General features: G+C 42.6%; 3 protein-coding genes and 1 long non-coding RNA gene across 10 annotated transcripts in view; 2 read left to right on the forward strand and 2 right to left on the reverse strand.

Annotated features, from left to right (window-relative positions):
• Positions 1-250: 250 nt before the first annotated feature.
• On the reverse strand, positions 251-7,848 carry LOC142881491 (OX-2 membrane glycoprotein-like). Of its 4 annotated transcripts, none has more exons than XM_076015795.1 (8): positions 7,435-7,848; positions 7,080-7,232; positions 3,714-3,797; positions 2,843-2,932; positions 2,312-2,563; positions 1,372-1,686; positions 561-657; positions 251-456 (listed from the first exon to the last, which is right to left on the reverse strand). In XM_076015795.1, exons 3-8 carry the CDS (start codon positions 3,763-3,765, stop codon positions 423-425), a joined length of 840 nt encoding a protein of 279 aa, XP_075871910.1. In that variant the 5' UTR covers positions 3,766-3,797; positions 7,080-7,232; positions 7,435-7,848; the 3' UTR covers positions 251-422. The 4 variants fall into 4 exon arrangements, with proteins under 4 accessions (XP_075871910.1, XP_075871909.1, XP_075871908.1 ...); XM_076015794.1 differs by lacking the exon at positions 7,435-7,848 and adding an exon at positions 5,803-5,874 and having other exon boundaries at positions 7,080-7,154; XM_076015793.1 differs by lacking the exons at positions 7,080-7,232; positions 7,435-7,848 and adding an exon at positions 5,803-6,025.
• Positions 7,849-16,505: 8,657 nt separating this feature from the next.
• On the reverse strand, positions 16,506-17,940 carry LOC142881495 (uncharacterized). Its single transcript, XR_012925589.1, has 5 exons — positions 17,585-17,940; positions 17,189-17,500; positions 16,872-17,004; positions 16,754-16,790; positions 16,506-16,662 (listed from the first exon to the last, which is right to left on the reverse strand). It is a non-coding gene; the product is annotated as an uncharacterized LOC142881495 (long non-coding RNA).
• Positions 17,941-19,266: 1,326 nt separating this feature from the next.
• Positions 19,267-20,913, forward strand: gemin8 (gem (nuclear organelle) associated protein 8). Of its 4 annotated transcripts, none has more exons than XM_076015808.1 (4): positions 19,267-19,413; positions 19,495-19,551; positions 19,878-20,211; positions 20,365-20,913. In XM_076015808.1, exons 2-4 carry the CDS (start codon positions 19,549-19,551, stop codon positions 20,622-20,624), a joined length of 597 nt encoding a protein of 198 aa, XP_075871923.1. In that variant the 5' UTR covers positions 19,267-19,413; positions 19,495-19,548; the 3' UTR covers positions 20,625-20,913. The 4 variants fall into 4 exon arrangements, with proteins under 4 accessions (XP_075871923.1, XP_075871920.1, XP_075871919.1 ...); XM_076015805.1 differs by having other exon boundaries at positions 19,269-19,413; positions 19,875-20,211; XM_076015804.1 differs by lacking the exon at positions 19,267-19,413 and having other exon boundaries at positions 19,416-19,551; positions 19,875-20,211.
• Positions 20,914-21,974: 1,061 nt separating this feature from the next.
• LOC142881493 (neuronal membrane glycoprotein M6-b-like) overlaps positions 21,975-22,283 on the forward strand; it is a 31,864-nt gene continuing 31,555 nt past the window's right edge. The window contains exon 1 of the mRNA XM_076015798.1: positions 21,975-22,077. Coding sequence (XP_075871913.1) covers positions 22,074-22,077 — 4 coding nt within the window. The 5' untranslated portion in view covers positions 21,975-22,073. The remainder of the gene's footprint in view (positions 22,078-22,283) is intronic.

Below are 22,283 nucleotides of genomic sequence, written 5' to 3' on the forward strand. Positions count from 1 at the left end.
TTTCCGTGAGGCGGAACTGACAATAGAGTTCAATAAATTATACATTCAATTTGGAAAAAAAAGAAGAAAGAAAAAAAAAGACTTTTCACCTGTACATCTCATGAGACGACACACTGAACTCTCACAGTGCCACTGTCATTTTAAATCCTCCCAATTATACTACAAGTACTCTATGTCTCCTTTGAAGTCGGTCACCTGGTTTTTGTGTTCGCTCTAAAAGTAATAAATTATATATATATATATATTTATATTTATTTAGTCCATAGGAAGAAATAAAGTGCAAGACTTTCCTATGTGAAATTGAAATAAGGTGCATATTGTGCGAGGCTATCGGTTGGGGGTCTTGGACCACTGGTTTCAGCCAAAGTGGGTTCAATGTATCAGACGGGAAAAGGGATAGAAATTATATCTGTTTGAAGCTCTCAGAGCATTTCCAAAGTTCTATGTTGTTTGAACCTGCCAGAAAGTGAGAGAGCACAAGCACAAGGGTTCGAATTAACGTCGGCAGATCGTTACAGAAAAGGCTGACAGTTTTGCGTACGTGTCGTTCATCGTCTCACCATCTCTTTGCCGTTATTATTGCTACAGCCGCAGCCACAGTCACCAGGATCAGCGTGCACGCCATGAGTGGACCCACCAATGACCACGGCTTGTGTTCTGTGAAAAAAGTCCACATGGAGGTCCAGTGGATGAGCTTTCTTTGAAAGAGGGCGATGGGGAACTCTACTGGTGAATATCAGACAGACTATGTCCCTGCAGGGCTCTCCACACAAATCATGACAAATGAAATGGGATTCATATTGAAACTGAAGCCATGAGATTCTATCATGTGAGGCACTGCTTAGGTATGCGTGTGGGATGGGAGTGTTCATATCCTGTTCTTTGGTCTGTACGGGAACAGTAGTAGACAGCAGATGTGATCTATTTATTTTCTTGGTATCTGCAGAGATGGAGTGGTCTTTGGAAAAGTGGGTAAGCACTTAATTCATGCCCTTTTATAAGCAGCAAAGGATAAATGCCCCGGTGCGCATCAGAATGAGCCCAGACACAGTGCGTCCACGCTGGTAATAAACTCTTTTCTGGCCTTTAAATTTTTTATTTTAAAGATACAGTGACTTAAAAATCCCAAACAGAAAGATTTGTTAAGAACCGCGTTTCAAGTCGCAGTCGTCCTAGCAGCCGTTTTACAGGCATTTCTCTTTGTATTGCGGTCTATGGGAAAAATGCTTTTTGGACCGTATGGGGTTTTGGCTGCAGTACCTCGACTGACCACTGGAAAAGAGTTGTTGCGCTTTTCTACAGAACCAATAGGAGAAGACAGTAGACAGACAGCGCGAGTCGCAGCCAGATAAACAGCAGGCTCACACATACCCTCCTCTGGCGTCTTCTGCTCAAAGCTGAACAAGAATGTCACTCGCTCCCGCCTTTCTCCTGCCATCCCTCTGTTGGCCAGACAGTCCACGTGTCCACTCTGCCCTGGGGGCGCTCGGAGAGAGACGTTCTGACTGATGGTGAATGTGCCGTCGTCGTTGGTCGTCATCGTCGCCTCTCCCTGGCGGACAAGGAAGTGGTCGTCCGAGAAGGCCCAATTGATGGTCGGTGGGGGTCGGCCTGTCGTCGAGCAGCTGAACACCACCTCTTGTGTACCCTCGCGTTCGAGGCTGGATGTTTTCACCTCAGAGATGCCTTCATTGGGGGAGGGGGGGGGGGTTAGGAGAAGAACATTCAGAGGACTGCTGCTATAGTCACCAATTCACACCAAAAGCTTCTGCGACTCGAGAGCTATCTATCTGTCTATCTATCTATCTATCTGTCTGTCTGTCTGTCTGTCTGTCTGTCCATCTATCTATCTATCTATCTATCTATCTATCTATCTATCTAGTCTCAGATGGTCAGAAGGTACAATCATTTAGGCGGGAAGTCCGTGATTGGAAAACTAGTTGTTCTACGTGCTGCTGTATTTTACTGAGAAACAAACATCAGCGTGACGTATCAGCATCAACGCTGTCCAGTTTAACTGTCAAACAATAAAGCAGATTTCACTTTAAATATGACATTATAATGGTCAAAATGCATGTCTACTTTAAATACCTGCATTTTTTCTTTTTTTATTATTTTTTTTTTTTACACACAACGATACTTGAGACGGATGGGCCGAAGAGTTTTGTTCTTCCGTTGTTTTCTATGACTAGAGGCCAAACTGCCTGGGTTGTGGCGTCATCTTGCAATCCTGCCGTGAACCAACGAAGCCACCGCAGACGCTTTCAGTGTGAATCAGGGGGGCTCTCTGAGAGGAAGTCCAGGCAATCACCTTGAACTTCCAGGCAGCTCTGCTGTTGTTTGGAGCCACTGGGGAAGGCATTGAAGGAGCAAATGTAGCAGCTGTCGTCGTCCCACGTCACGTTCTTCAGGGTGATGGAGGACGAGCCGAGGGAGGCTTTGGTAAAGAACACTTTGTCTTGGAAGGGACTGTTCACCTGCTGGCCAAATTGCTTGCTGTATGTCGCCAAGTTTTGTATGGGGGCATCCTCTGAGAGCTTCTGCCACGTGACCTGTTGCACACCTGGGGAGGAACAGTCCAAAATGTGAATGAGGCCAATGACCTGCATTGACTTCTGATGATACTGTTGTGACATCATAAATGTCACTGTTTGGTAATTAGATTAAATAAGACTACCTGGTTTAACTTCCTTTATGTAGTAAAGCCTACTGTCATATATCCCTGTAATGTGCATGAATATAAATCTATTTATACTGATGTGTTTTAGCACTGGCTACTAAATAGGATACTAAAATACAGCAATAAAAAAAAGGTCACTACTGGAAAATAAACAAAGCGCACCTGTGCTGTCATCCACTGCGCAGGTGTAGTGAGCGTCTGTGCCATAGATCGCAGTGACGTCACCATGCCCTGTAATTTGCAGTTCTGCGGCTGAAAAATCAACAAAAGAAGATTTTTCTGAAATAGGGCGACCCCTGGTGGTTGGAGAGAATATCAACTGGCTATCCGTGGGAAAGGAGAATATGAGTGTGGCGCTACACTAAGTAGAAGGAAGTAATTGAATCATATGATCTTGAAAACACGATGATGATGATGATGATGATGATGATGATGATGATGATGGAAATATTTCACAATAATTGCAACATTTTACAGTATAACAAAAATTGATAATAAGTATTCATAAATATTTCAAGCAATAAAAAAATATCCATGTATGTCATAAACACTTTGCCCCTACACCGAGTATTGGAGAAGCAATCTATAGTGACATGCATAGTAAGCGGAGTTATCATTAAAAAATCCAAGTCGTTTCTTTCACCAGTGAAGTAAATTCGAACCAGCTGTTATCTTTCCAACTGCGCACACTTTCGTTCTCTGTTTCTTGTATTAAACGCGAAGATGTTGCGTCTCGGGTAATTTATCTCAACAACAACAACAACAACAACAACAACAACAACAACAACAACGACAACAACGACACGAGAAGAATACAGTAGAAATCAGCGACGACGAGTGTCATCAATAAATAACAATTGAATGTATCAAGACAGAGCCGTATGAGACTGATCGCAAGGTGACGGTGACGTCATGACAACTGTTGACGTCTGAATCGCCTTGAGCAGCGGGTTTAGAGGAGGCCATTCTGTCTTGTTGCTTATAGACACGACAGGTCTGTGAAGGTGCGATGGATTGAAAGGCTTCGACTCACGGGCAGGTTTCGACGCAGCGGCGACCAGCAGCAGCAGCGGCAGCAGCAACATCTCGAGGCTTTCACTTTAGACTGGAAGCTGGACTTTAAAAAGAAAATGAGAAACTGAAACCTTAACAAGGAGGGATTTCTTAGCTCGAGCGTCATTACTGGGACTCGCCCAGTCCCAGCGGTGGGAAAAGGATTTACATTCTGTTCTTTAATCAAAATTACGGAAGCGCATTACATTCACTGGATGAATGAATAAATAAATAAATAAATAAATAAAAATAGGCACCTTATCTAATTAGGAGAAAATAACTCGTAGTAACCAGGAAAGATCTCGTAATTATGAGATAAGGCTATCTAAATTATTATATAAGTACGAGATAAAATTAAACTTCTAAATTCGTCATCAGTGGTAAATGATGCCGCTATATCGCAGTGTGATGACGCTATCGCAGTTAAACACCGAACTTTATTTAGAATGAAAAATGGACTGACATCAGAGAATGTTCCAGAAAGATTCCTCTGAAACCGAGTACAGAGAAAAGCGATTCTATCTCGAATGATTCTGAAATGTACCGAAGTAACAAATAAAATTTGTGTCCCCCCCCCCCCCCCCCCCCCAATGAGTATTTCAGTACAATGTTTGATAAGCCGAGGGACACTAAAATAATTTTCCTCTAAATATCAGCCACTTTTATTTTGAAGTTCACAACAGCTGAGTTCAAATAGCTCCACTTCAGGCAACAACACCTTTACGAATTGATAATAAGTGAATTGCTTTGACCTGACCTGTATATTTAAAAAGATGCAAAAGTAACCAGCGAGTTTTTCTAATGTAAGGAGTAGAAAGTAAAGACATTTGAGTCCTGAAAAATCTACTCAACTACACCATAAAAGTATTTATACTTTGTTACTTCCCCACAAGTTAGCGCTGCCCTCTGAGGCATCTTGCGTCAACAACAACAGTGAGCTATAAACCAGAGTTTTTTGTTATGGGAGCCTGTAAACAGAGGTCTAAATATACAATTAGCTGCAGGCTGCTCCACTTGAATAATAATAATAATAATAATAATAATAATAATAATAATAATAATAATAATAATAATAATAATAATAAAGATGTTGTAAACAATATATGTATGTGACCAGGATGATACACAGTTTACGTTATTATTTCACAGTAAAATACTGTGTTGAAAATTGATTGTGAAATCACTATTTTGCTGCATTATTTCACAGTGAAATATTGTATTTACATTTCTTTTACAAACGGCAGACCCACTACCACAACAAATGACTGTAAAAAGTGCAAGGAAACAGGCAATTACCGTCTTTGTTTTTTACAGTTAAGCACCGTAAATAACAACAACATGCTGCTACGTGACAGTAATTTATTCTCATGAAAGCTGTTAAATGACAGTACATAGCTGTAGCTTTACCTATGATTTACTGTGAAATGTTTACAGTAAAGTGGCAATCAGAAAATCCCAAACAAGTCTTCAAAGTTCCTCTTTCTGCTTTCCTGTTTTGACAGAGCCGTTTTCCCACAGTGTCAGTCCCAGCTGCAGCTGCTGCGTGTTTACTTCTGGGAAACAACAACATCATGCTTCCTCATGTGACTTGCTGCCGCAAATTAAAAATATGTCTGTTTATTTACCAGCAGGTCCAACCACTGATCACCAGTTTTCTTCGAGGCCAATTGAAAACTCCATTTAAAAAGTCAGCTGTAAAATCCCTCAAAAAGTGGCGCAAACACACAAATAAATTCTAAAGCGACACTCATGCTCTCAAACAGAACAGAACATAAAACATCTTTTTAATCACATTTTTAAACGGGAAAGTGAATGATCTTTGTGCATTTTAAGTGGTTGTACGGTAATTTGGAACCTTTTCTAGCGGTCATACAGCTCATAGCAGCGTATCAGAGACTACACCACCGCGACTGATCTGACCTGAAACCCCACTGTTGTGTCAAGCTGACCTTTTAAAATTCTAAATAGGTGAATTTGTAAGTAAAAAAAAAAATTTCCATTTTCACAAGAGGAGGGGAAGTTCCTTCAGTGTGTAATTCCTCTGAAGAGTCGAGGAAAGAACCTCTGACCCGAGGTAACACCTCAGGTCAACAGCCATCAGGAAACAGATGGTGGACAGGCAGTGCGCACAATGCAGAGTTCTAAATATGAATAGTTGGAAATGTTATTGATTCAAATGTTACCAAAGCTACAGTGCGATACGCAACTCGCTTTAGCAACGTTTCCTAACAAGAAAACATTGGAGAGCTTTGACTCCACAGAACACAAGACAAATATTTACTCTGCTGCTATCGCCAAAGTCAAGCGAGGTCTTGATATGATAACCTGAGCCTGTCTTTCTGTCAGCTTATGTACAAAAACTGCCATCTGATGCTGGTTTTTGACACTGGGGAAAAAGCGAGCGATTAATTTCTGTTGATACATGTTCCCCTGTTATGCTGTTCTGATAATCATTCTTTTCTTGATTAACAAATGTGACACTATTCTTTGTAAAGGCGTGGCTTTAAACAGATGAGTCCTTTCCCTGAAATGTCCTTCTGCTGAGTCAACCACAAGTGGCTTCACGTGAGGTCTGAAAAGAGGACGCCCCTGTTGAATCGTGTGAACTGAAACTGAAGAGGTTCAAATGAATAAATAAATACATACATACATGAATAAATAAATAAAAACCTAAATAAAAATAAACACAAGTGCTTGGGAATTGAGTTGTTGAGTTGTGACACCCAAAATACTGCCATCTTGTGGCTCAGGAAGTTGCTGCACAATCAGACAGGTTTTAGGATGACGACGTTATGAGACGGGCGGTATATTTTTCCTTCTTTCTTTTCAGAATAATAATTAAAAAAAAATTTTTTTTAACAGATTGATTTCGTTGGTAATACAATGTCACATATAACCTCCCAGTGTAAAGATTTGGAAATAGCTCGGTGCTGGGATCACTTTCACTTCTGTCTATGTGAAACTGAAACTGGGGAGCTATAACTGGAACAGGTGTAACCTAGGTGTAATGGAAACGCAGCTAGTGACTCTACCAGGCTGCCTTCTGTCAAGCTGAACGTTTCTGCCATAGGAGATGCTTTCGGATTTGACATATTTTTATATGATGCAAATTGATTTTTTTTCATTTTTTTGCACGGCTGATGAGACAAATATTTCAAAAACAAATGAAAGAAATTTATGAAACCTGTATCTGTTTCATAGGAAAATCTCACAAAATATATCATGAATCCACTGGTGTGAATCTCAGGCCACCACAGCAGCTCATGATGTTTCATCCAGGACTAACCTGCACACACGTTTCTTTTTTCTTTTTTGCAAACAATGAAATTGACATCAGACTGCTGACCTTTGCTGACCTGGTTGCTCATCTTGCCGGGAGTGTTGCAGCTACCTGGCCCTGAGGTGGTCGGATGGCAGGGGGACCATTTTTTTTAACCATTGGCTTTTGTTTTAAATGAGGGGAAGGTGTTGGAGTTGTGCGACGGTGCCGCTGGTTCATCTGCAAATCAAGAGCATCATGGAGAAGTCAAGACACTTTCACTTCTGTTTTTTTCTTTGCTGCAAATCTCCTCAAGGGAGGGAAAAAAGAGAAGTGTACTACTACTCCTACTACTACCCCTACTAATGCTACTACTAGTAGTAGTAATAGCAGATTCAAAACATTCTGGAGTTAAATGGCTATAAAATCAGAACTGCTTCACCTTTCACATCGATGTTTACTGCCTATGGTGGTGGTGGTGGTGAGTTTCGAACCCCGAGCTCTTGGAGCCGCCGCCCTTCAAAAAGCCCGAGTGTGATAATAAAAAGAAGAGCGGCTCTCCGCACCGCTGGTCTTCCCTTCCGATCACGTTGAAGTTGTCTGTTTGATTTCCACACGCCGAGAACCCCTCCTCCTCCTTTCTCCTCCTCCTACTCTTCCTCCCCCTCCTCCTCACTCACACTTCCTTGCACGTGCATCTGCTAAGACAGACAGAGAAAGAGAGAAAAAACACACCACAGAATGAAGAAGACAGTCAGCTGCTCCCTTTCAGGTTGTGAGCACCTTTGCACAAATGTTGCGTCTCAAACAGAGTTGGTGCTGTGGTGCAGTGAGCAGAGACGTCGCCCCTCTGTGGTATTATAATCATAAAAAAAACCATGCGTCCATCCTGTCAGTGAACTGAGCAGAGTAGAGAAAGTCCGGCCGTAATTTCAGTTCGTCTTTTTTGCAGCACTTTTTAAAAAGTGTGTGTAAAAACACGTAGTGCTGCCGATTAGCGCCCTGTGATGTCACAGAGGCAAACCACCGCCGCCGCCTCCTACACATCCTGTCTTGAAGACAATTTTTCTTTCTCGAGATGTTTCCTTGAAAGCTCCTCTGCAGGCATCTCAACCATCATCAAAGTTTTTAGTTTAAAAATTGGATGCAAAGATAACATGAAAAACAAAAAGGAAACAAAGGGAATGGAAAGTATTGCATGACATCCAAAGGAAAAAACTTACTTGGTGTTCTAGTTACAGCTGCCTCTGAATTTGTTCTTGTTAACATAAAATCAATAGATATCAGTTGTATTTTTCCTCCTTATATTGTGTTTTTAAATACAATAAAATATGGAAATGAATGAACTATCGCTGAAGTCAAAGCACCTTTTTGTTGCTGTTTCAAAATGTGCCCATGTGTTTACGTTTCCAGAAAGCTGCCTTGTGTCATGTTCTGTGATTCCATTTGTTTAGTCTTTGTCAGCATCTTTAGTTTTACTTCCTGTTTTCATTTCCTAATGTCTTCTTCTGTCCAGGTTCCTGCCATGCTGTCAATAGTTTCACCTTAGTGTTCAGTTGCTTTCTGGTTTTTTCTTTGTTGCTATTGTTTTGTACTCGCCTTGTCTGTTAAGTCTCCCAGTTTGGTTTTTGTTAATTGTCAAAAATAAACCTCCCCCCCCCCCGCAAAACCTGAGTCGTCCGCATCTGGGTCCTGCCTCCACGCCCGTCCTGACAACTTGCAGATGCATCGGCCAACAACTTCCAAGCTTTTAGTCACTTCATTTCCCTAATAATGAATTTGCCTGAAAAATCTTCGAGATATAGTAATAATAGTAATCATGAGGAAAAAAAACAAATAGTTGGGCTCTAAATGAGACACCGACGAGAGGAATACCGAGGTATTAAGAGAGACCACTTGCAAAATGCTGCCATCTCGTGGAAAAGTGTTGAACTCTTTCTAGGCGACAGAAGCCACGGGGGAAAAGAAGCTCGCAAATCAATCAAACACCCCATCACGTGAGTTGTCTGCCTTTTTTTTTATTTTTATTTTATTTTATTTTTCTGACACACACCATTCCTGAAAGCAACTCTGGAACACTTTTGTTGTTTACCACTCTTTATTTTTTATCACAGACCAAAATTACATGTTTAAATTGATAAGAAAATGTACAATTCCAATGATTCCTATTGGCTGTATTTCTGTACTCAATCTTAGAAAATAATACATGTCAATAATTTAATAAAATGTAATGAATTAGGCTGTCTGAATCTGAGTGCCAGCTACCAATCTGGGGAGATAAATCCCAACCCTGTTTTCACTTTGGTTTGAATGTTTTCATATATGACGCAGTCCGGGGTGACGTCAGCATCCATTCCCACCGCCTTTGCTGCCGGGGCGATGCTGACTGATCTGGAGGTATTTTGGTACAGATCATCTGGCGGCGGGTGCAGGAAGGAGGTTATCTGTTGAACAAAAAAAGCACCACACGAAAAGACACCCTAAAAAACAAATACTTGATTTTTGTCGTCAAGCACCTTGGGTTGCATTTTTTTTGTATGAAAGGTGCCATACAAATAAAATTTGCTAGAGATGGTCTGGTGGTTTGACTTGCACTTACTGCTGACTTTGGATTTCTTCTCCTGAACATGAAATGAACAGAGACCTTAGTTGTAGTTTTATTCAGTACACTGTGTTTATATATGCAAGAAAATATGCAAATTAAAGGTCTAGTGTGTAAAATTGTGAAGGAAGCCCAATATTCAAGGAGACCTGCCTGACCATGATTACAGGCTAACTAGGAGCAAGACCCTTGCTCTATGATTATCTTCATCAATAGAAAATTCACAAATCAAACCAAATTTTACACACTGGACCTTTAATCACTCGTGTTGCATTATGTTTACTCACCTGATTCTTCTCTTCCAGCAGATAAATCCCAGAGTCCAAGTCACAACGACGACTGATGTCACACAGATCAAAAGGAGCCAAAAACTATTTTGCTCTCGTGTGAGAGCACTGATGTTGCCATCCCCATCACCTGGACATCAAGAATAGCACAGAAAAATTGATGCCAATTGCATAAAAATAAAGACACATGTACACAGCTGGTAGGAATGAAAAATGGAATGTAAAAAAGAAAAAGAAAAGGAGAATTTATATACCGATCACAGTGAGATTCAGATGCAGATGTTGAATTCCTGCTGCAAATGAGCACTGGCAGGTGTGGTCCCCAGAGTCCTCTGTAGTCAAGTTGCTCAGGTGCAGAGACACAGTGTGATTGTGTGTCTGCAGCGTGAACCTGGAGGTGCAGCTGCTCTTAAAGTCCCCATTATCTCTATAATGTAGATGACACTCCTCTCCGTGTTCTGTCTCTGCTCTGATCCAACACCAAACAAACACGATGGAGTCATCTGAGCACAGTGGAATCACCTCATCACTCCCGGCTCTCATCACAAGCTGCTGCTGCACTTCATCTGCAAACAACACATTTACAGTAACATTCAAAATGGGGGAATTTGTACAGCCGCAGTCATGAAAGCACAAACACAGTTGAGGCGGCATAAGTTTTCAATAGTTCTGTTTTTTTTCCATACTTTACCTTTTTGGCTAAATGCCAAAGTTAACGTGAGGAGCAGAAGCAGAGAGCGTCCTCGTCGAGCCATTCTGGTAAGTACATCTCAGCTTTGATGGAAACTTGTGGTTATGGTGCAGGGGGTGGTGGCTGTCTGAGCCAAGAGCATCACATTAAGCTTTGAAAGGAAGTCACGTAACACCAGCCCATTGTCTCGTCAGTGGCTACTTCAGTGCGTGTTCAGAAAAAACAAAACAAAAGTGTTGCTACACCGAGCACTGTGACCTTATGAGGATGCTGAGAAACTGAGACAGAGCAGGAAGTTTGACACGCAGACAGTCTTGGTGTTGGTGACGCTGAACTGCTTCTACAAAGATGAAATTAAACAGTGTCTCACACTTGGTGGAACGGACAAAAGCAACACAAATCAACCTGCTGATGCTGTCAGTCTATTAAATAAAATAAAAAAAATCTAATGAAGAACAAGCCTTGGTTGAAAGTGGGACACAAAGTGCCATTAAACTTCTTCATAACATACATTTTTAAGAAGATCTTTAAATGGGTGGAGACACTTAGGACCTGAGGTGGCATTAAGTTCACACAGGAAGCTGCGGGGCCACTAAACACAAAGCAAGTTGTATTTCACTTTTACAGCAAAAGTGTCAGAAGCAGCAGTCAGTGGTGCGCCGTCTGTCGGGTGAAATCCAACAGGTCATTCATTCTCTCATCCATTCTTCTGCATACAAGCACTGCAGAGCACTCCTCCGAACCTTTGGTGACTTTTTCGCCAGACAAACAGCAGAAGAACTCCAGCTATCAATATAATTAATGAGCGTGCAGAAATTCCAATTCCAAGGACAAGCGGCCCAGCAGGCAGGGAATCAATGAATACTGGATCACCTGTCCGGAAGAGACGGTGTCAGTAAACATGTGAGATAGAACCTTTAATAATACATATGACCCATGAAGTTCTAGAGCAGCTCTTAATATCGAATAATAACAAAAACATGGGGTAAACACGAGAACTTTAAAGGGAATGAATGCAGGAAATGTATTTACCAATCACAGTGAGATTCAGATGCAGCTGTTGAACTACGACAGCAAATGAGCACTGGCAGGTGTGGGTCCCAGAGTCCTCTGTAGTCAAGTTGCTCAGGTGCAGAGACACAGTGTGATTGTGTGTCTGCAGCGTGAACCTGGAGGTGCAGCTGCTCTCAAAGTCCCCATTATCTGTGTAATGTAGACGACACTCCTCTCCGTGTTCTGTCTCTGCTCTGATCCAACACCAGGCCAACAAGAATGTGTCATTTGGGCACAATGAAATCACCTCGTCACTCCCAGCTCTCATCACAAGCTGCTGCTGCACTTCACCTGCAAACAACACATTTAATATTCAAAATTTAGAAGTCTGCCCAGCTGCAGTTTTTCAGATTGAAAAAAAGTTACTTCTATACTTTACCGTTTTGGCTAAGAGCCAAAGTGAGTGTGAGCAGCAGAAACAGTGAAAGTTCCCATCGAGTCATACTGGGGACATCATCTGAGCTTCAATGGAAACTGGTGGTGGTTAATAGTGCAGGACGGGGAGGGAGAGGGTGTGAGAGCATCTCACGCAGCTACGGAAGTCACGAAGTATCAGCTCATATTCTGGACAGCAGCTCACAGTGTGATTTACATGCACATAATTGGGCTGGTGAGAGAAACCACATCCTGGAGCTGCTGCAGAAACATTAAACAGACTCACTAACAGTCACAGTGCACATCACGACATTCAAAAGTCCCATTCCTTCTCTACTTTAGACCCAAACTTCTTCAGCATCAGAGGCTCTAATGGTGCTGCCTTGCATTATTGCGAGAGTACCCTTAATTCAACACGTTTTTTTAAATGTCGATTTAGTGCCATCTAGTGGTGTGAAAAGTCAGTGATCCGTCTGCATAAAAAGCGGTATCTGCAACATATAACGGTTTAATGTTATTTTTCCAAATGGATCAAATATCATCTACTCCCTCATCAAGAGACAAAGTTGCTTTGTTTTTAAGAGTTGACATCACTTGAAGTGCAGAAAATGACTGAACAACACAAACAAATGTGGTTGAAAGAAGAGGAAACAAAACAGCCAACGTCAAGGCGCAAGAAGGTACCTTTGTTCTTGGGTGTGTGGGTGTGTGCACGTGAGAGAGAGACAGAGAGAGAGAGAGAGAGAGAGAGAGAGAGAGAGAGAGAGTGCATGTGTGTGGCACACCACGAAACCATTGCCTCGATGATGAGACTGAGCCTTTGCAAAAGAACTCTACTTGAAGCGGTTTTCAGAAAAAGGCGTCCATGAATGTGCTTGAGTTCCGGTCAAACTATGTTGTATCACACACACGTCACTTGTCCCACTTTAAACGTTTTCATAAATGGCAGAGCCCGAGTCTGTCTCTGATCCGGCAGCGGCCCTGTCAGCCAGCGTGATGGTGCCGCCAAACACGAGCTGGTAGTCGTGTCTGTCAGGGCTCTGAATCTCTGAGTAGACATGGTCCGCAGCCTGCAGGAGAACAGAGGGAATATCAAGATTACAATTCTATTGACTTCATGACGACGATGATGATGATGATGATGATGATGATGATGTTAGAGCCCCACCTGGGCGCAGGAAGTTTCACATGCAGACGGTGTTGGTGTCAGCGACGCTGAGGTGCTTCTAAAAAGATGAAATCAAACAGCGTCTCACAACTAAATGCAACGCACACAACTACTTTTGAGGTTGTAAAGTTTCAAGATAACAACAACAACAACAACAACAACAACAAAACATTGCGGTCACTGTCAAAAACGTCTTTGCAGCGCAGGGACTCACCTGCGGCCCTTTTTGATGCAGCAGACGATGCTGAGAAACACCGTTGCCACGGTGATGGTCGTGGCCACGCCCATCAGAATCAGCTGCAAACCTGTCAGACTCGGCGCCACCTCGCCGTCGTCCTCGCCGGCCGGGCCGTCGTCCTCGCCGGCCGGGCCGTCGTCCTCGCCGGCCGGGCCGTCGTCTGCAAGAATCGAGTGCGTGAAAGGAAAGTGACACCTGTGAAATTGCCAAACTAATAATAGAAAAACAAAATCCCCGTGAAAGACAGGCCAGGGCGTGGTTGAACACCTTGCTTCTCCCTGCCTTCGCACAACTGACGGACTTTTGCACATCCTGCTCTGGTGTGTACATTTTGCTGTATATAGGTTCAGTTTATTTTTTTGTATTGTTTTAGTGCTGCAACACGTAGTTTCCCAACTTGGGATCAATAAATTACATATATTCTATTGTGTTCTGTTCCATAAACACACACAATGTGCACTTGATTTAACTTCCTCATGAATAGAATAGAATATGTTCCTTTATTTCAGACCCAAGAGATCCATATCACAATTAAAAAAAAAGAAAAAAAGGGGAGACAGAGAGAAAAAAAACATATATAAGCACAAAAAAACCCACAAGAAAAAAATAAATAAAATAAATAAAATTGAATGGAATAGAATAGAACGCCTTTATTGATTCCACATTGGGGAAATGTGCATAACTACAGTAACAAAAAAGCAGTGCAAAGACAAAGGGGAAATTATTCATTAATAATAAATGATAAAATAAAAATGAAATGAATAATATTTCCAGAATGAAAATAATCCAACTGGTTATGACATGTAAACATCTTGGTATAAACAGTTGGATTATTTACAATAATCTCCATATCATATCTAATCTAATCATGCTGACATATAAACAAGTGTTTTATTGACATTATTGACATCACCTGTGAAGTGGAAGATAGACTTTAAAGTGGCAGAAGCAGCAGGGAGGACAGAGGTGATGGAGGAGATATTCACCTGTGACAGTGATGTTTAGGTTCAGGTGAAACTGGTCGGCACCCACACACCTGCACTGGTAGAGGCCGCTGTCGGCCGGGGTCAAGGCGGTGAGGTGAAGGAACACCGTCTGGTTCCGTCGGAGCAGCGAGAACCTGGGCTCGCAGGACTGCTGGATGTCCCTGTGTCGGATCAGGCAGTCTCCTCCTCCCCCCCGCACCCTCCCCGTCCTCACCTTACAGGCCACCAGCCAAATGTTCTTGCCCTCGACGTCACTGCAAATGGGTGAGAGGTCCGACCCGCGGCGTACCACCCTCCGTTGGGACAGAGCGGGGGCAGTGGAGTTACTCCACCCTGCGCCTCTCAACTCGGAGCACAAACACAGTTTGAAGAGGACGAGCCCGAGTCTCCAGAAACCCATGAGGGCACCGAGGAGCTGCGGCTTTGCTGCTCAATCTCCAGATTAGAAGTATTCGACACCACTCGCTCCAACCGTGAGGGGCGGAGGAGGCGACAGCGAGAGCACGGCTGACTTGAAACCAATACTGCGGAAAACCAAAGGGCCATCACTTCCTGCATGCTCAGAGTTAGTGTGTGAGGGTGAACCAGGTTGTCTCAGTGCGACCACAAGGGGCCTGAACACCCTTAGTGTGAATCTAGGTCAATAATGACATGCTCTACTTAAATAACAAGGAAGTAAATAAATAAAAACCCAAAATAGTAATAGTAACAATAATAGTGGTGTAAATGAATTATTGACAATAATTCTAGATGTTAAGCTTAATATATATATGTATTTGCATACACTGTATATACATATATATATATGTATATATATATATATATATATATATATATATATATATATATATATATATATATATATGTTAGCAATAATGTTGCTGGGAGTCTGAACTGAAACTGCAGCAGCTTGAGATGGTTTGTGTTTGTTGGAGAATGTGCACACGCACGCACGTATGCACACACAAACAAGCAGCAAGGAGTTTTATATTAAATTTACTAGCTCGTGTTGTTGTCATATTTAGCCCTCTGTTTGCAGTTTCACACCAGAAAACATATTGGAATAGAGTTTTTCCAAACAGTCAGTGTTAATAATTTTTAACTGGAGTTGTCTTTTGTTTAGATTTGTCTTTGGTTGTTGGTTTTGTTGTTTTCTGTTTTGTTGTTTTCTGCTTTCTCTTATCTAATTGTATATACTTAATTTAGTTCACCAGCTTGTATGTTTATTTAAGTTGGGGGTAGGTACATATAAGTTTTTTACTTCTTCCTCCCCTTTTTCGAGCATGACCAATATTATTTTGATGTATATTTCACTGATGTTTGATTGCTTATTCTATTATTTTTTGTTTATATGTTTTTCTTTAAGTTTTCTTTCATATGTTTTGGGTTTTCTATCCCTTTTATTTTCTTATTACTTTTCATGTTCGAAATAAATAAACAAATCAAATCAAAATAAAATCAAATAACTGAATTTCGCGCACGTACCTATTTTAAATACTTGTTTTTTTAATCAAATCAATTTAAATCAACTCCAGTGGAGCTGCTAATTATCCGTTATGCAGAAACAGTGTGTTTAGCCCTCTGTTTACAGCCTGTTGCCATAGCTGACAAAGGGGCCGAAAATATGGCAGCCACAGAGGGCCGGAGCTGTGCACTAGCTGTGTCCTTTATGACATCACAAAGGGTCGCGTTCAGCTTCGACAGACCTCGCATCGACACACATTTGCATAGAAAATGAAAGTCGATAAAGACCGAAAGCTCCTGCATCCTATTTCTGGCCCTCTGGTGCTCTTCGTCTCGCTGAGTTTGAGTCTCGCAGCTTCGAGGCGCATAAATGGTGAAAGACGACCTGCGGCGCCCAAGTCTGATGGAAACTGGGTTTCAACCTCTCGCTGAGTGCTTGTCTGTGCTCGTCTCTTGCTCTTACCTGCCATAAGACAGGCTCAAGTGCCACACACATTAAAGGGTCTGTTCATGTGAATCTCCTTCACGCATTGGAAGGTGAGAAGGTTTTGCAGCAGCGAGGACGTGGTGATGGGGGTCTTAGGTGTGGGTAAGAGCACGGATGGAAAGTATGCACAGGAAGCTGTGGGGCATAACATGACAGACGTGACAAAAGAAAAATACACCATTTATTTTGCAGCACAGCACATTTTAGCGGCCTTTGTACAGACGATATGTACAACTGTTTGAAGCCAAGGGCGTTACATGGAATAAATCTCGTTCTCTTTCTGGAAGGAGGTGAAGCTCGGGTCTGCGTTTCGCATTTCCTGAAAAAAAAAGAGGAAGAAGTTAAAGCAGCCGCAACTTAGTCGACTTTTACATTAGAAAATTCAAAAGCAGCAGTCAGTGGTGCAGTACCAGGTCCATGTAATAACACTGTCGCTCACGCCGCCGTCTGTTGGGTGAAAAATCAACAGGTCATTCATTCTCTCATCCATTCTTCTGCATATAAAGATTGCAGAGCACTCTTCCGTACCTTTGGTGACTTTTTAGCCCGACAAACAGTAGAAGAACTCCAGCTATCAGTATGATCATTAATGAGCATGCAGCAATTCCAATTCCAAGGACAAGCGGCCCAGCAGGCAGGGAAACACTGGGAACTGGATCACCTGTCCGGAGGAGAGGGTGTCAGTAAACACTTTAGATAGAACTTTTTACTAATGCATGTGACTTTAAGTTCTAGAGCAGCTCTTAATATTTAGTCATGTCAATGAAAAACTCCCAATGAAAACATGAGGTGAACACATGTAAATTTTAAAGGCAATAAATGCAGGAAAAGGATCATGTATTTACCGATCACAGTGAGATTCAGATGTAGATGTTGAATTCCTGCAGCAAATGAGCACTGGCAGGTGTGGTCCCCAGAGTCCTCTGGAGTCAAGTTGCTCAGGTGCAGAGACACAGTGTGATTGTGTGTCTGCAGCGTGAACCTGGAGGTGCAGCTGCTCTTAAAGTCCCCATTATCTGTGTAATGTAGACGACACTCCTCTCTGTGTTCCGTCTCTGCTCTGATCGAACACCAAATAAACACGATGGAGTCATCTGAGCACAGTGGAATCACCTCATCACTCCCGGCTCTCATCACAAGCTGCTGCTGCACTTCATCTGCAAACACATTTAATATTCACAATCAAGAGGTCTGTCCAGCTGCAGTTTTTCAGATAGAAAAAAGTAATATCTATACTCTACCTTCTTGGCTCAGAGCCAAAGTTAGTGTGAGAAGCAGAGGCAGTGAAAATTTCCATGTCGCCATTCAGATCAAAGCATGTGAGCAACAGAGAACCTGCTGCTGCTGCTGCTGCTGCTGCTGCTGCTGCTGCTGCTGCTGCTGCTGCTGCAGTGGTGACTGGCTCAGAGGGGACAAGAGCTCAAACACCTCGAAACCAGGTTCTCGTGACGTGCAGCAGCCGTACTATTCTAATGAGGAAGTGCTGCAACAGTAATTTCTGCTTCCATTTTTAGGGGTCAGCCGAAACGTTTTCGCATCGTGAGGCGACCGCCATCACCTCAAAACCAGTGATTGGCTTGCTGTTGGCTTGCTGTTGGCTTGCTGTATGCTTGCCTCCTGTGTGACAATGCAGATGCATATAATGCAAATGCAAAGTGGCGCAAATAACGAAACAAACACAAGGATGGAAAGTGAATGAACCAGGGCAGTTGCACGTAACGCACCAATTAAGTGGGAACCAGATGCTGTGATATTGAGGTCAGATGGGAAAAGTGTATGTACTGTATGTACTGTATATTTACCATGCTGAGACACATCGTGCATCTTTACAGATGCTGTATGCACAAAATGTCAACACCACCATGCATGATAGTAGGAGCAGGAACAAAAGCGGTGATGCTTTGTGTTGTGGTTTTCACCTCCACCAGTTTGTTACATAAATGACACTGAGTGTGTTGTCTGATGTCACATTTGTCATCATATAGGAAATCATTTGCTTTTACTGGACTTCATAACAAATGATTGTAATTTATGAATTTACCAAATTGCACAGCTCAGCCTGTGTAGCTGCTTGACAAAACACAGCATGCACTGTAACAGAAGTTATCTGCTTTGTTAAAATGCAAAATGCAAACACACTCCCTCGGAAAAGCATTCTCTGATATTTGAGGCAAAATGATTCTTGAAAAATTGGTACATTCTGGAAATGTCTTAGTTGAGTTCAAGATTGATTGTGTGCAGTGGACACAACACACGGTGGAGGGATGAGTGAGTGCGTCTTTGAAATGGCACATCTGTCTTTTTGCATTTTGTCTGAGAGCTTTGAAGCCTGGAGCCAAAGCATGACCCAGATATACAAACGCGTCTCCCGGCACTCAAACATTCTGCTTCACACCCACTTACTATATAGATCACAGCCTAATCCTCACTGGCTTTGCATCTGGGCATTTCTCCAAAATCGATAACTAAAACCAAGCAAGCAATTATCTGAGTGGAGAGTCACAAAATGATAACCCAAATCATAACGCCAAACAATAAACATCTTTGTCCCTGACATGGGTCAGCCTCGGCACATTCAAGCTTTGAGATGCCGTTATTATAATCCATAGGTTCTGAATGTAGGTTATCCTGACAAGCTGGCACTACAACAATCTGATTTATTGAAATTTGATTACGGTAGCAAAATTATATATATATATATATATATATATACACACACACACACACACACACACACACACACACATGCGGCTTTTCGCTAATCGAAATCAAAACGTCAGCGCTGACAATTATGCATGTACTTATATACTACCTACAATAAGGCCACGCGGTGGCGCCACGGCGTTGTCTTCTCTCACGTCGACTCAAAGCATGCTGGGAAAATCCCTGCATGTGGTAACACAACTTCAACGCAACTCAGCTGTTTATCTGTGCCATAAGTCAAGTCACGGTTTTTGTGACAAAGTTCTTCGTTCATCTTCCGCCATCTCTTAAGTTATATATTTATTAAACGTTATGACGTTTATTTATATAGCGGACCAATTTAGCATAAGCGCAAAGTTTCACTCCGGTATTCTATGCTGTAACACGCGCTGTTCAACATACTTCCTGTTCGCTGTTCGCTAACGTTGAGATCACCGTTTCGTTTCAGATTTGTCTTTTTATGTGTCGATTAACAGCGACAGCAGAAAAGTGAGCAGGCAGCATGGTAAGTGTGGCATGTTCATATTTATTGTTACGTCTACTCACGACCGTCATTAAAGGTTGACAAAACCGGAAGTTAAGCGCATTAAGTGAAGAAGCGGCTGCAGCATTAAGACATGCGGGCAAAATTACATTACATTAAATGAAATCTATTATTATTATTATTATTATTATTGTTATTATTATTATTATTATTATTATTATTATTATTATTATTATTATTATTATTATTACATTGAGTAAACGTGTATATTGGTGTATTGGTTTCCAAGCAGCGACTGTGTGTACACACATTATTTACATACTGATCTTACATCTTGCCTTTAGCAGGAAGAGTTGAGCAGCGTGATGTCGTGGTTTTCCAGCCCTGTCTACAGCCGCTACTGGCAGCACTACCAGCAGGCCATGGCCTGGTACTGGAGGCACAGGCGTGCCTACTGCAGGGCCCTGGAGGCAGCCTATGGCCCTGGCTACTGCCAGGTGCAGCGTCCCAGCAGCAGCTTCCAGCGATACGCTGATTGGCATGGAGGAGAGGGTGAAATCCAGGAGGAGGAGAAGGAGGAGAGCTCGGACAGTGAGATTGAGTGTGACGTCAGCAACATGGAAATCAGCGAGGAACTACGGCAGTACTTTGCCCAGACGGAGAAACACAGAGAGGAGCTGAGTAAGTGTCCACTCCAAAGAGCCCGTAGAAAACATTTGAAGGGACGGACACTACTTGGTAGATGACCTTCACCAGCTGATAATGATTTAGGTGGGAGCTTTTCAAGACGGCTCGTTCACTATAACTTGCTTTTCTGTTTGTCCAACCTCACAGAAAAGCAGCAGCAGATAGAGGCCGAGCAGCATGAAAGCTACGTCCCTGCCGACCGAGACCTGCGCGGCGTCTCCTGGCGAGGCAGCACGGTGCCCCCGAACGAGCGTCCCGGCGAGAGGCGCGGCGCTGAGATGAAGAAACTCTATGGCGAGGACGCAGCCAAGATTCAGGCCATGGAGGCAGCCATGCAGCTGACGTTTGACAGGAACTGTGACCTCAAGCAGCCCAAGTACTGGCCAGTCATCCCACTGAAACTCTAGGAAGCAGTTGATGGGCAGCCAGCTGCTGACGGTGCAGCCAGTGAGATGAACCCAAGCGGCAGAAATCATACGAGTGTTTGCAAATCCCGGACGTGCATGTTGCTGGGGGGAAAAATACGTCTTTTTTTCTAAGTCAGCGTTAAGCAACGTCCTACTTTTTGGTTCAGAGTGTGAACCCTGCAGTAATGCTGCTGCAGGTTATGTAAATGTACCTGAATGAATGTAGATGAGTGGAGTGCATTTTAACATAAGTTTTCTATACAATAAAGAGTTTTATTTTTTGGATTAACTACTGTCAGTTCTGGCATTTGTTCCCCTCAATGTGGAATTTGTATTTCATGAAAAGACCCTTAATAAGCATTGGGGCATTTCATTCATGTCCATCAATTCAGACGCAGACAAAGAACATTTCTCAAAAGCATATAACCCTTCAGCAGGCGAGGGGGATCATCATCAGATAATGGTATCTTTATAAAAGTGCAAACATTTATCTGGAAAATATTACAGTTTCGAAATAAGTTCTCAGAATATTTGTATTTGATAGAGATGCCTACTACTACTAGATGTTCTCTACGTGTGTTATCATCGTCACTGACTTGAGAAGCTCAGGAGCTCCCGACTGGAGGAAAGTCGGACTTCTCTTTCATCCGTGGTGAACAGCAAGCTGCACCATTACCACATGTCTGATGTCTATTCTAAAATGTACAAAGACAGAACATGAAAGCACATTGCAACATATCCAAAACCAGCAACGCAATTAAAATCGCCCATAATTCCCCACAGCCTGAATTCAGCTGCTGTCATTGGTGAGAGAAATATCATGTTTAATCATGAAGTAGCCAGTTAGTTTGTTCCCTTCAGATTTATATCACAAATAATCTCTCTTCCATGAAGGATTCCTTGTTGAGATACTGACTTGGAAGTGTCTTCTATGTTACCTTTAAAAATAACAAAACTATATTCCAATATTATAAAAAAAAAAAAAACATAGAGAAAAGCCTGAATGCAAGCACGTGTGCGTAACGAAATGTAACATGTAACAAAATCTATTACATTTTGATGAATGAATTGAATTTTGATTGAATGTTTTGATCGAGAATTGAAAAATTGCAATTGGGAATTGCATACGAAGTGTTTCAACGTATAAATGTTTATTAATCCCACATACAGACGCGCAATTAAATGAATTACGGGGCTGCCGCCCATCTGGAGCGCCGATAAGAACACTTGGATTGCGGATTAACGCGAGTGTGATCCATCTGGAGCCGCGGCCGTGACGTCACCGCTCACCCTCCAACACACCCTCGATCGGACCCGCCCCCTCCCCCCGCACCGACGCCAACACGGGACGCGTCCCGTTGTTTACATGCTGCGTCCCATTCCAAACAACCTGTGGACCTGAGCGACATCTGCGGGGCTTCAGTGTCAGGGACGGATTCGGCTGCTGAAATGGGTAGGTGCTAATGCGTCACCGTGATTATCATTACGATCATCATGAGAGTTTGCGGTGATTTTCTTTGTTTTGGCATAATTGCGCTCGGACGCTGGAGTGAAGCCGCGGCGGGAAGGCAAAAGTGTGGCTGCAACTTTCGACCGTCCCGGCTCGTTCTGACCACGCGGTTCCGCTGCACAGTTGCGCCACTCGTGCGGGGTTTGCGC

Source organism: Nelusetta ayraudi, unplaced genomic scaffold (assembly GCF_046127955.1).
Source record: "Nelusetta ayraudi isolate G7.1 ecotype Tasmania unplaced genomic scaffold, CSIRO-AGI_Nayr_v1 ptg000197l, whole genome shotgun sequence".
NCBI lineage: Eukaryota > Metazoa > Chordata > Actinopteri > Tetraodontiformes > Monacanthidae > Nelusetta > Nelusetta ayraudi.

What these genes read in the sequence shown, in the direction of transcription:
- LOC142881491 (XM_076015795.1), bottom strand. Translation starts at nt 3,765, where the DNA reads ATGTTGCTGCTGCCGCTGCTGCTGCTGGTCGCCGCTGCGTCGAAACCT. An exon ending in CGCAGTGGATGACAGCACAG is followed by an intron (nt 2,564 to 2,842) that starts GTGCGCTTTGTT and finishes GTTCCTCCCCAG; the next exon opens with GTGTGCAACAGGTCACGTGG. An exon ending in GAGCTGCCTGGAAGTTCAAG is followed by an intron (nt 1,687 to 2,311) that starts GTGATTGCCTGG and finishes CCCCCAATGAAG; the next exon opens with GCATCTCTGAGGTGAAAACA.
- gemin8 (XM_076015805.1), top strand. An exon ending in GAAACACAGAGAGGAGCTGA is followed by an intron (nt 20,212 to 20,364) that starts GTAAGTGTCCAC and finishes CCAACCTCACAG; the next exon opens with AAAAGCAGCAGCAGATAGAG.